We start from the raw sequence: 14871 nt of genomic DNA on the forward strand, positions 1-14871 counted from the left end.
AATAATTAATCAATCACAAAAACATAAGACTATGTATTTAGTACAGGAAGTGGCATGTTAGCAAGTACCGATGGCTCAACATATTCCCGACATCCAAACGCTATAGCTTGTAGTTGTGCTACATTTTTCGCTAAATCTTAGCTTTGTTTGTGTGTGAGTGAGAGAGTGTTGATTTTTATGTTATAGGACCTACACGATCATTAAACATCAACTTTTATAACGATTGTTTATTTGGCAAAACACAGACACATAAAAAGGATGACGAATCAATTTAATTGCAGTCTAGTGTAAAAAAATAATAGGCCATGGCTATCATTCAATTCATATCATCAATTATTCTTACAACTACAAGATTTTTCTTTAACCTAAATCCAACGATTTACAAACAAAATAAGTCTAATCAGTTCAACAAATCAACGAACTCGTTTCAAACACTTGCAACCTCAAAACATCAAAAAACGGTAAAAAAATATCTAATGGTATAAAGCAGGTAAATTGAGCTTCCCATTAAATGACCATTTTGATTGACTAAAATTCACAGGAAATTTGCTGGAAATAGTGCAACCCAAGATCAAATGGTTTTAATTATTTTAAAAAAACTAATTCATTTTATCGTTATGTAATCGTTGTACGATGTACTAGTTCTGACCCTTTTGATTTTTGCCATTTTGTGTTCTATGTGTTGTTCTTTAAGTTTTATGTGAAAATCTTACCATGGGGCAACATACTAAAAGTCATACTTTGTTTCCGTTTTGATTGTTTCTTCTTCATTTTTAAAATATAATATAATAAGTATTACTATAATTTCAAAGTGCAAGCTAATATTGGTGCTTGTACTAAACATTTTCAACTTTTCATAAGCAACTAATAAAAGCTGGCTATTTATATGTGTACAATAAACTGTAATATATTGGCCTTAATCGACCTTTCGGAAATTACAAAAAATACTCATTTTCCCGAAATAACATCATATTCAAATTGATTTGTGAGTGTGTGGCTATTAATTTAAATACCTTATTCTACATTATTTTTAACATACATACCGTACGCAGCACTCGCCAAAATGCTATTTCGTCCAATAAGATTAGGAATATTCTGAAATGAAAAATAGTATGGTTTTGAAACTGTTAAAGTTGACAAATAGAAACAATAAACCGTTAAAACAGTTAAAGTTACCATATTATAAGAGGGATTGTATATCAGCAAATTTAATTTTATTTACTTTCCTCATCCGCTGCGTTCGTCGGTTTAAACCTACTCTGCATAGGGGTTGCTTGTGTATTTAAAACGCTCTCGTATAGCTATACAAAAAGGAACTATACAAAATGGCGTCTGATGGCAGTCGAGAAATAACGTAACAGTTGCCAGGTGTCTTATAGAATGAGGCTTGTTTCTTTGGTAAACCGGGTCTCAGTAATTCCAACAATCTATATCTGAACCGCATGCAACAGAAGTTCGTGACACAAATCTCTTACTCAAACAAAAAAATATCTACCCCATATAGACAGATTGCCTCTCGGAACACTTGGTTATTGTCGTATGCTCAAAATGATGCAGCAGACCAATTTTCCTCTTCTTCACAACGTTTCTTACTTCACCGATGTATTAGTTGTCTTTTTCCAGTTAGCTTTATCTCTTGTAACATGATCGTCCTGCGTTGGAATATGGCTGCCAAGACGCATAAATACTTACCAAAGCTGGTTGTTATGCGATGGCTTATTTCTTACCATGCCACATTCGCGTTCCCGGTTCGACGATGTTTTTCAAAATGACATGGTTGGTGTAATTTATTTGAATATTTTAAGATTCTATGCATGTCTGTAGTTGCCCTCTCCATATCGTTGAACGCTTGAAAACTAATACGATACCTGACTTTTGTGATATATAAACGCTGGTAACAAGCTTTTTACAAAACTTAATTGCTTACAGTGTGCTGATTGCACAGATTTCTCACTGAAATTACTACACTCTAAGTGACAGTGATTACTATCAGCACTAGATACCTTAATCGAATAAATTTATAAATAAATTTATCAATAAATACAATTTTCAAACGCTGACAGGAAACAAAAGTTTTGTTGAACAATGTGTCGTTCGTTATGAATATTGGTGTAAGTTGAAAATATTTACTAATCTTGTTCAAAAAATTCTAAAAACATAGATTTAAAAATTTCGCTTCAATACGTTCATCGTACCTGGCTGTTCATTATAGCTAAAATATTTATTATATTTTGTTGAAAATTATTCTTATGATTGTTAAACATTATTTACATTTCTATTAAAGATGTTGGTTACATGATTTAATATAATACTTGTATCATTTCAAATGAACTCTCTGATAGAAAAATACAGCATATTGAACAACCGACCAATCTTCTCAGACAAAAATTACTTTAATAATAGTTTAGAAAGCAAAGAAGAAATCCATAAAATGTTAATTGAATCATTAACATGTCTTCTCTGCTTGGTTTGTTGATGGCACAGCCTTCTATACATATATATATATATATATCTATTCTTTCATGCTAGCTAGCTTACTATCTTTGCTCTTCTTTATTTTTCATCATATTTCTTTCAATCACCTCCATACTTCAATTAGATGCTTCGCCGTTTAAAGAAGTTCTCTAGACACACCCGTTCTCCTATTATCACATAAATGTATCAAAAAGGACAACAAAAACAAAAAAGATCGAAGAACGGTCTGTCCATTTTCCCCTATCTGTTCGGAGAATATTGTTCCGTGGTTTAAACATTTGACGATAAAGTGCCTCCGACGGACTATGTGTATATAACAAGATTTTTTTCAGATTTCAACTTCTTTTATTTTGAATTTGTCCCTTTTCTTGTCTCATGTAGGCAAGAATTTTGGTCTCACTGTCATTGTTTCATTTCACTTCTTTTATAGCTTGAACTATAGGAACATTCAAACATCTAACAGAGAAACACCTGCTTACTATTTACATCGACTTGAGGAGCATGCGCATAATTGTTGTATATTCTGTAGCGAAAAGCGTAGCTTGAGTATTGCGTACCGTTGTATTGTATCAAATTTATTAAAATTATTTTGTATACTTCTCTACAAATAAATTCACATTTTACTCACCTTTCTTAAGAGATCACTCACGCGAAGCGAAGGGTAATGGGTTTCATTGCTTTCTGAAACAAACGAAACAATATGGAATTATACTTAATAATATTTTTCCTGAGACTAACTTAATACTAACAACAATATATTTTCATTCGTCCTGAGTCCCAAAAAAATGTTTTTAAGACGTTAATAGCTTCATCAAACATAAATCAGTATAAAAGCCGCTTTAACTACACTGTGTTAACTAAACCAATCCGATAACGTTAATTCTGGGCGGTTCAGCGTTTTGAAATGAAGTCGCTTAACCTCGCTGACCTGATTTGCTTGATAAAATGTTTGATGAGCTAAATAGCGTCTCAATGGCGGCTTGAAAATACCAATCGATTATCTTGAAGCCCTATTGCAAACGGTTTTCCTTGAAACGGTATGTGAATTGTTTCACGAGTTGCTTCTATTTTTCCGTTTGTTTTTACAAATTATCAGCCAATTTCCCCAAACTCGATCGCAGAGGAATGATAGTTGCCGTTGCCTAGATACAACGGTTGCTTTAATTTATTTCATGAGTATCCTGCTCAGTTATGCGTATAATATGGCAAAATGTTTAAAAAATGTCATAGGAAACCACCATTTGATAAGCTAAAATGTATGCACTGTATCTTATAAAGAATAGACAGATATTATTAATTTGTTTAGATGCTCTTAGCTATGGTCCTCTAGTTATCACTTTTTTACAACAGATTTAAACTTAAGCTTTTGTTACATTGCTAATCATTAACATTTATTTTTTTCCCATAGTTTATGTAAGAACTATATTTTGAAATAACATTAAAAACAATTTGGGTTAACATACAGTTAACGACAATGTTTGTTAACTTTGAAGTATCTTTTTGTTTAAAGTATCATTGTATTTGCTGTTTTATCACTACAAAGAGTAGCGTTCATAATTATCATGGCCAAACACAACATCAACACAAGGTCTAGTTGAATTGTGCAACCAAAGACCAGCAAGGCAGACCAACAGAAAAGCAATATGTTTAAATTCAAGTTTAGGAGTTTAAAACTTGCTAACTTTGCTTTAATAAGTTTATGTGTAGAATGGTTTCCTCATAACATAAACCGTTCATTATATGTAATAAACCAATCGTTGATTTATTTTATGTAATTAGAATACATCAATAAATGCTTTTTTGTATATGTTGTGAGTAATGAGTAAAACGAGGGTTCGATTACGTGATAAGTAACATCGCTAGAGAAATATAGGGGGATGGCGCGATGACTTTTAGCGGGGACGGGGATGACTTTAACCGAAAAATAGAAGAAAAAAATCTGTGTGCCCTATTATATAAAATGTCCAAAAATTATGTGTTATTTGTTTTAAATTATGTTGTCATTAAAGATTACAAAAACATCATTTTTTTACCTAAACATGATTTGAATTGAAAGTCTTTTGAAACAGTTTAAGTTCTTTACAAATGTATAATTATTATCATTTTGTACCTAATTTATTACAAAATATTTTTTTTACAAATTTCGATCAATATTTTTTCACAGTTTTCAATGAGATGAACATTCTTTACATCAACACCTAAACAGCGTGTACCGTTTCTGTAAAATACCATTCTAAAAACAAGATTTTTAATAACGTGTATTGGATATTTTAAGTTCGATAGTTCGAGGACAGATCTACAAAACAATCGTTAGTATAAGACAACCTAGGTAGTTTCGTTCTATAGTTTTGTATATATTTCGTTTCAACATAGTATTGCCTTTAAAAGGGATTTTTTTATTTTCAAAATTATTGGTCAGTTATATGGAACGATACTACCTGTATTCTCTCATACTAACGGTTATTTTATTGATCCATCATTTAAGTATAGAACTTACAATATTCAAAAGACGTTGTTAACATTTTCATTGGCATAACATGCCTTTGTAAATTTGTTAAAATATATATTTTTATAGTCATAGTTGGTCATATTGTTTGTTGCATTTAGATGGGGCTGTCTTATTGAGGTTATTTTATATTTCACAATTTTGCAAACTCTTAGAAACTTTTAGAAAAAAATATTTCTAGATTCAAATATACGTTTTCATATCATATATAGTTATTACAAATGTTGAAACCTTTTGCAAAATCCACCAAGCTGATTTAAGTCATAGGATTGTGAATTGCAGATGTTCTCTAGATTAGAGCGACATAACCCTGCTTAAACAGAATGATTGATCATAAATATTTAAATACAGTGAATTTTCAAGAAATTATTTCGATTAGAGTTAACAAATATATTGGATACGGTTCACTGCAATCATAAATTTGTCATTTTACCTTTTTCATAAATTCTTCATTTTTAAGAATACTTCTTTGCGATATACATTTTCCTACTTCCTAAGATTTCATAGATTCTATTATTTGTATTTTCTTTCACTTTTATCGTTATTTACGAACAATTCGACCTGACTTGATTTATATTATGAAAGAAGGCGTATACATGTACGAAGGGTCGATATAAGGAATATAAACAGAAGACCAGAAAAAGGCTACGTAAATTTTCTCTAAATATTTGCATTATTGTTAAGAAGAATTTAAGTGTTAAGAATTTAATTGCTGTTCACTGAAATAACCTACCAACTCAACAACTATCGAACTAAGAAGGTTTGTAAAAATTAACAATAGCAACCAAATTTGTACTTTTCTGTAGTAACCAAGGCTTACTGTACTCGTCTAATGATATTTGTAAAAATGTAAATTGTGGTTCTTTAATTTAATATTTATGGATATTTATTATGTGATTTCGTCTTTGAAGACTCTCATTACTTTTCAATTAAAATTACTTTGACATTATAATACATTTTATTTTTTGCGATATAACTCCCTAATGTCGAATACATTTGTAACGGGATGTGTCAAAAAAATTTCTCGAAAATTATAAAAAATCTAAAGATATACAAATACAGCATCATGAAAATGAAAAGATGAACAATTTGAAGCGTAAGACGGGCATTTAAAGACACCAACAGGAATTGAAGAGAATGACTATACTTCAATATTACCTATAACATTCTTTTTTCAGCGACATACGTAAATATCTTGATCATTTACTCTACAGTTGATTTAGGGATTGTAAGCGATGGGCCTACGACTCAATTACGCGACATCAGAAAGACTGATGAACCTGTTAATAGGTCTGCCAGGTCATTTTTATACCAAGCCAAAGTTGAACTTTTAGATCTTTGAACGATTTTTTATAGAATCTCTTATCTATATCTAGAAGGTGTTTACAGTTCCTCTTCTTAGTATTGAGTCCAATTAGTGGAAAGATATTAAGTTTCGTGGCGTGCCTCATCAGCGTCATGCGTGTGATAAAATAATATATTACTGATGTTTTTACCAGTATTCTATCCCTCGCAGATTGCAATACTTTATTCAGTTGCTCTAAGACTCAAAGCTGCCTTTATTATTGATTTTAATTATTGATATTGATGACAACTTTTCATCTTCAACTGATAGCATAGAAGTAACATAGATCAAAAGCGTCTGTGCCCATTGCTCTCATTCAACTTATTCATCTGGCAGTCCTGCCGAAAATATTTACAATAAGGAGTTGTATTTGTAGATTATTGCATTGCGTAAATACTTTTTATTGCAGTTATATAATGTATCTACCTTTAAATGATAGAATAAAAAAATGTACTAAAAGAAAAGCTTATATATTGTTTCAAAGTATCGCGAAACGTAATCACAATGAAAATCCCAAGTAATGAAAAAAAATCTTACAATAACACAGTGGCGGTTTTAACGCTTCGCGTACTAAGCGGCAGTGCGACGCCGTCGGTCTAAGGAGTCCAAAGATTACAAAAAAAACAATATTTTAGTGACAATTAAAACAGGATTAAAATAAACAATACATTTGACGTGTGCCTCAGTATACAAGAAACCCTCAAATTACAATTTTTGAGATTCGCAGATACGACGGTATAGTTTATAGCTCTCATTTATAACAAATAATTTATTTTTTCATTTTTTACGTTTTACCGTTACAAACATATTTACAAAGATTAAAGTAAAATTAACATTATCAAACATTATTTTCAATAAAATAAATGAGAACATAGATTTCGATTCTTAAACTTCGGTAATAAACTTCATATGGATATTAATATATGGATAACAGATATTCGACGTACAACTTTTTCGACTTACGCCTTGTTTTGAGACATTTTGTTTGTCCAAAAATGCAGTTGTATCTAAGTAGTATAATCAACGTAGATTCTGTGATTAAGGATGGCAATAAATTGATGTGAACTATCAAATTTTATAGTTCACAGGTTGATTCAAATACACTTTAACCTACAGATGAATTTACGTTATTTTCTACAATTATTGATTATTCCACCAGAATAAAAACAAACAAAAAAAATAGATTATTATCAAATGCACGTGATTATGTTCCCTGCCACAATTAAAACTCAGGGTGCGCTTTGGTAGCCATAGAACGAGACAAACAAATACGGATCTGTTCGATAGGTGCTCTGTCATCTTTTCCATGTTCCAAGTTTCTGAAAGACCTGTCATGATGCACTTCAAAACACCTTTATTTTTAACTGCCACATATGTGTTGTACCCCGTTATTAAATAACAACCAAGACAAATACGACTTATGATATTGTAGTCAAATGGTGTATTTTTACCAATTCTAAACTAATGGTATTGTTTACTCGTTTTTTTAAGATACGGTATTTTCATCCATCTAAGAAAGCAGGACAATTTAATACGTAAATTTTCACGACTTGTGTGCAAAAGCTTTGACCATTACTTAAGCGATGTTATTTTGGTACATAAAATAACAACAGCACGTGAAACATAATTGTGCATCCCTCATTTAACAAAATTTCAAATTTTTGAGGATATGCGCTAATATTAAGCCGTAGATAAATAGTAGATTCTAAAACAACATAGAACAATTCAAGAACAATTGTTTTTCGTGGCAGATTCACATGAATTTTTATTGAACTTCTTAACATGCCAATTTTTCCACTTTCACCTACCTGTATATTTTACTTCTTATATTTGGCCTATATACAGGCTTTCGAGACTTAATTCATTACCACGCAGCCGGAGCAAGGAGTCAATCCTTGCTACGGGGGGACGGTCCATTCTAGGCTAAAACCCATGACGGGCATGTTATTGAGTCGTTCGAGTGGGCGACTGTACCACGGGACCGCCCCATATTTTACATTGTAATTAATTATGATGCATTCCATTCATAAGGAATAATCATTAAACTGTTTTAGGGCCAAAATAAACAATGTAAAGCTGCTATTGAATATTGTTCAACTATAAGTAAACATTTGAAGGTGACAGACAGCACATTACAGGTAAATACCGAACATCACAGACAGAAAGGAATTGGCAGGTTTGTCTTGTTTGATCGAGAGTGTCTAAAAATGCACTTCCATATAGCTTGTTTGTTTAACGTTATTTCGAGTCAGATATCTTGTTCGATTGATGCCACAAGCACCGCCTTAAACGACGATAACGTCCTCTTGTGTACGAAGATATTTTTTTTTGTATTTATCCAATATATCAACCATATTCACTCTGACTCATAGATGTCGCTAGCTGTCTATGTATGAATTGTTTTTGTATGTAAAGAAACCCGGGGCAAAATGGCCATGTGTGACAAAATGAGCACCTTCAATTTAAGCATTATTTCACTACAAAGATACTTTACAAAGCACAAAATGTATTCATTAGAGTGTTCTATGAGCACCATGTAAATTTCATAACCCTTACCGCGACGCCACATGAGGTGAAATATTTGTAAAAAATTTGAAATATTGTGAAAATTTGAAATATTAGACAGGCGAAATATCTGACGGATAAAACATCATAGCAAGCAGCTGACATGCAACGTTAACAAATAACGTGTACAAAATCGTAACTAAATCCATTAAATAACTTCAATATCGAGTACTTCGTCAATTTTGAGTCAACAATTTATAATTTCTTGCAATTGGGGAATGTTCTGATTAAGAATATATTCTTTTTAAGTGAATTTCGAAAGCGGATGTTGTGTCTCCACCAACCCTTTAGCTGTATCTGTCAGATATTTCGCCTGTCAAATAGTTCATTTCGCTGTATATTTCACCTCATGTGGCCTCGTGGTTACATTACAAATAACCAAGAAAATACTAAATAAGATTAAGTAGCATCTCTCTGTTGGTTGGTTGTTGGCCTGCTCACAATAGAGCACATTGATGTGATATGGCCCGGTCAACAAAATTTAGTAGCTTATTGGTGTAATTTTTACCACTTTGAAAATAAACTTGAACCAGTGTCACAGGGATGCGTGGATGTTTTACATGGTATATTTATGAAGATATGATATTTCTATACAATTTGTCTGAAAAAAGGAAGGCGATTGAATGCGTATTTTTAATAATATAACAAAAAATACAAAAATGCTTTACGTGTGGCAAAATGGGCAGTAACACTTGGGGAAAAATGAGCAGATGCTTTGAACATATGGCGCTTGGTGAGGCTATGGTGTTGTATTTATCCCCACAATAATGCCCCAGGCAAAGTTTCAAAAGTTTTGTTTTTTAGATTGAATCATTTAAAAACTGTTTTAATTTTGATAACATATTTTGGTAAGAATTTTAAGGGCTTTCCTGAACAGTAAAACAAAAAGACGAGAATACATTCCACGAAAGTGCACAAAAGCATAGACCATTACCTAAGCGCAGTTATTGTGGCCCATATTACCCCAGTGTTTTGACGTTTCACATTTTTTTTACATATCCCCATTTTGCCCTAGAGCTATGCCCATTTTACCCCGTTTTTTAATAAATTAATAAATAAAACATCACCTTGTATTTCACTCTTTTTTAATGTTTTTGAGTTTTTTTTTTTCATTCTATGTGGCCATTTTAATCCATAGATAAATGGTGGAGGCATACAATAATGTAAGAATAATTGTGTTTAGTGGCATATTCAAAGAAATATTCAATAAACTGCTTAACATGCACATTTTGGCCCGCTTTCCTGAATATTCCCTAATTTATGCTATTACAGGGTTTCAAGTCAGTTTCGATTGTAAAGGTTTGAGTCTTACACAATTTTACAGCTGTTGAAAAACATATTGGAGGCGATGAATAATTATGTTTACATTCGAAAGTGACTTGTAAAACCCTGTAATGTGAACCGGAGGCAATCGCGTATCTCGAATATACGCAAGTCCAATTTCAAGGTGTTCAGTTACATTATAGCAAATATTCGATTATTTTTGCATGAAATGGTAGGTTTTAGCCACTAAATTAGGCCATTAATCTGATTTCAACTGAAGATTGTAGTTTCATACACTTTCAAATTGTTTTTAAAATAATAATAATTATCAATAATAAATATTTTTTTAATTTTGATATTTGGTGAATCAAATAAGTACAATTTTGTTCAAAAAATCGTCAAATTTGAAAAATTGTGTTATACAAAATTGCATACAGCGTCTATCGATTATTTTGCTTTTGACAATTTGCTTACATAACTGTCACATTTACAAAGCCGTGTGTCTCCGAATCCGCGTATAACAAGCTTATTAGACGATGAAAAGTATGTTTGGTATTTTTCTGTCAAACTTCGGGTTTGATACAGAAAATCCTGCTGTAAATGTAAAAAAACATGATTTTTTTTTTTGACAATTTAACCCATTTTTTACCTAATTTATTGTTGCCTTGCGCTTTGTCACAAGTTTTTAAGAATTGAAAATCCTCTCCGAAGCAAATGTAATGTAATGCTTGCATAATTTCTAAATTAAAATATTATATAAATGCACAGCGGCTATTTACTGTTTCTAATTACTAAATACTTCTTCTTCTTCTCCTTTTTCTTTGAAACAACAACCGTTGCCGATCAAGGCCTGCCTGCACCACTAATGGGATTCGCTCTCAATGACTCATTGATTGCAGATGGCAGGATAGGCAATCCTACGTATGGGGGCACGGTCCTTTCGGGGCTTGAACCTATGATAGTTACGTTGTTAAGTTGTACGAGTTGACGACTGTATTATCAGACCGGACCAAATTACTATCAGATTAGATGATAAGCTTTTGAAGATTCACTCTTAAATTGTTTGTTTACGTTTCGTTTGATTTGGATTTGACAGATCGCGCGATTGTAACAAACAAATAAAAACAATTTTGGAGTGAATTTTTTTATGCTTATTATTTAGTGAAAACAAAAACAATTTACGAGTCAAATGACACATCACTGTAGAGTTTAAATCTTCCCCTTTCCGTTTTTGTGCATGAAATGTGTAACAATGTATACAACAATCTAAAATCTACAGGCAAATTTGCACCTCAATAGGGCTGTCACAATAGACGGGTTGGGAATATTAACATTACCTCAGTCCAAATACGTCCAAATAGGTGTTAAAATAAGTTTGACAAAATATGAGTTACATTTTGTTGTTAGCAACAAAATATGCAGTAAACATTGCTATTTGACCTGAAAACTCCTGTATTTAACATTGATTCTATCAGGCGTACAGGCGGTCCCCGAGATACACGGTTAAGGGCCGTGTCTGTGCTTCATCGCATGTGCTGTTATCGCACTCCAACGTTATCTGTCAAATCCCATATAAAATTTTGACAGGCCTTCCAATAAAATCGCATCCGATCAAGGTGTTATAAATGACAAGGTGAAGTTGTTCAGAGCAAAATGACATTTCTCGACTTGACATTTCTCTTCCGGGGGCTCCGGTATAAAAATCGGAGAGGGCTGGTGCGGGGTAATGAAATTTGTATGCAGAAAGTGACAGATGTCCCCCACAATGTCGCCCAGCAAAAGCGATAAAAATCAACCTTCTAAATACATTATCCTTGCATCCGATGGAGCACAGGCACGGGCCTAATGGGGACCGTAAACGGCCGCAAAATACCGCGTATCTCGAATTTCCGCGTAAGTCGAATCTCGTGATTTTCAGCTAAAATATCACTAATTTTCGAATTATTTGATATGATTCTGACTGAATATAACAGTTTTAAACCATTTGAAATAGTTTTTAACATTCGATCAAAACGGAAATTATTTGGCAATTTACAATTGATGTGTCAAATCAGGTTGTGTGTGAGGTTAAATTTGCATGTTTCCGAAGCCTTGAGCTGTTGGCAGAAAATCTCTCGAATGCACCTTCTTGTTCGAGCAATACGGTACCGATTTTTACTTCATCGACTCGAATCTGCCGATGTTACTCGAAGCGGAACGTCGCTAGCAAAACGATACGAAAATGAACATAATGAACGAGCGAGTGAATCTTCTCGAATGCCGAACGCAATATAATAGGCCTGTATATGAATAGAACTCCGGTATGCCTCACTCGAATGTGCAATACGCAATACCAATTGGAGCACTCTGTATATGCATGCTATATGGAGGGACGGTACAGTGACCGCATTTAATCAAAACCTAAATGAAATAGTACCCTGTAGATCGAAAATGCGAAATCCACCTTGGTCCAATCGTTTGCTAATCGAAATGTAAAGACGTAAAAAAACAGCACAGCAGCGATATCTACAACACAATAATAATGAAAACTAAAATGTTTACCATGCTCCATCAAGACGTTACCGATCCTACAACAGAATATTACACCAATATTATTAATTGCAAACTCAACAAAATCTACGACGCTGTCCTACATCGTTTTGGTCCTATGTTGACTCCAAACGAAATAAAAAAAAAACCAGCAAACACTGAAATTACATAGAAAGGAATAACAGCTACCACTGAGCCTGATACCAATTGTTATCTACACGCTTTTGTAATGCGTTCCAACCTCGTGTTTGTGACCAGGCCGTGTTAATTGAAGCGATTTGCAATACAATGTTATTGACGTACCTGTGATACATTAACTCAGCAATTGTGGAATCTGCGTTAGTTAAACTAAAAATGAGTTTCAATCCTGGGTCAGATGGAATTCAATCAGCATTCCTAAAGAAGTGTGCCAAATCGCGTTCGCCACACTTAGCCAGGCTCTTCCAGAAATCATACTCCTCTGGGATAGTCCCGCATATCTGGAAAACCTCATGGATGACTCCACTGCTAAAAAAGGTGATCCAAAGCTAGGCATGAGTTATCGAGGGATATTGTATTCAAACGCCAAAGTTTTGGAAATAATAATTGCGTTATTTGCCTATTGTTACTCACCACCTAATTATTGCACACGGCGTATTAATTGTTGTTTATCCAAATATTTATAAAACATTCATGAAACCTAGCTTCTCTATGGATATCGAATATTTTTCTCACATATTCCATTTTTTTTTTAAAGAGCTATTTTTATTTTTTAAATGCATCTGAAAATATTTTCACTGATTTCGATCAAATGGAATGGATTTCTAAATTCGTGTCTAAATTCGTATTTATTTGACCGAGTACATAAGATATGGCCGGTCTGGTGGTACAGTCGTCAACTCGAACGACTTAACAACATGCCCGTCATGGGTTCAAGCCCCGAATAGACCGTGCCCCCATACGTAGGATTGACTATCCTGCTGTGGTAACAATTAAGTCACTGAAAGCCAAGCCCACTTCACTAGTGAGTACAGGCAGGCCTTGACCGGCAGCGGTTGTTGTGCCAAAAAGAAGAAGAAGACACAAGATATGGTTCGACGGCTACCATGGAGCGATCCCAACACGTTACCGTCCTATCGTTCACGATGCCCGCTTCAGGGATTAGAAACGCTAACTAGAATACGAAAAAATGCTCAAGCGCTGTTTGTAGTTCCGCGGCAATATTGATGAACCAGTTATATTGGAACAATTCAATGTCAATATTCCGATACCGGCAACACAACATAGGCGTTTCTTCACTCCAAAGTTTAGACACACACAATATGGAGCAAATTGTCATGTGTCAGTGAGCAAAATTAAGTTTAAGTTTATTTTTAACAGATTAACCCCAAAATTGGCTGAGCCATTATTGGTAAATATATAAATAAATAAATAAATAATAAATAAAGAATACATCACAGTTTAATTGATAAACATCAGAGTACAGACATTTCTTACATTCGAAGTGTACAATCTGTTCGAGCACATGGAAACTTATATAAGCCATATTTCGAAATATTATACCATTGTAATCATTAAAATTTAAAAATAATATCGTATTTTAATTTTCAAACATGTATGCTACGAAACTTTAAAATACCCAGTAGTTCAGATAAATTATTTTTTTTTTCTTTTAGTTGGTGGCAATAAAAAAGTGTGTATGCTACTTTATTGTAAACTTCTTAAAATTAAATAGTACAAAACCATTTAGAAAAGAATTTTATTAACAAATATAACTTTAAATCAATCATTTGATGTACTCAAGTTTTTGTGCATCTCTTTCTGTTCCATTTTCTAGCCACGCCCTATTTTCATTTCGCTGCCATTTTTGGGGCGGTCGTATGTATGCTTTTATCTTACCAACGAATTCAACGAAAACATAAGGGCCGCCATATTGCGCCCGATCCATAAGAATGCAAATGGCTACCACAGGACACATACCACTAACATTAGTACTTCATATCATACTTTCACCGCATTATAACTATTTTGCAAATTTATACTATACTGGGAAATCATGCCGTCCATACGAAGTTTGGAATTATATTGATCAACCGAGTATATTGATCAACCCATCTTTAAGCTTTCATCACGTTTAACACACAATCTTCATAATTACTCTTCAATTCACATAAAGTCACAAAGTGGCTACTTTAACTGAGCTTTAACT

The 14871-nt window shown here is 33.1% G+C and overlaps 1 protein-coding gene across 1 annotated transcript in view; it reads right to left on the reverse strand.

Annotated features, from left to right (window-relative positions):
- Positions 1–14871, reverse strand: part of LOC120908585 — a 46067-nt gene that overhangs the window by 14472 nt on the left and 16724 nt on the right. The window contains exons 3-4 of the mRNA XM_040319763.1: positions 3104–3156; positions 1044–1095 (exon numbers count right to left, since the gene is read on the reverse strand). Of these exons, the coding sequence (XP_040175697.1) occupies positions 1044–1095; positions 3104–3156 (105 nt within the window). The remainder of the gene's footprint in view (positions 1–1043; positions 1096–3103; positions 3157–14871) is intronic.

The sequence above is a fragment of the Anopheles arabiensis genome, chromosome 2 (assembly GCF_016920715.1).
Source record: "Anopheles arabiensis isolate DONGOLA chromosome 2, AaraD3, whole genome shotgun sequence".
Classification (NCBI taxonomy): domain Eukaryota; kingdom Metazoa; phylum Arthropoda; class Insecta; order Diptera; family Culicidae; genus Anopheles; species Anopheles arabiensis.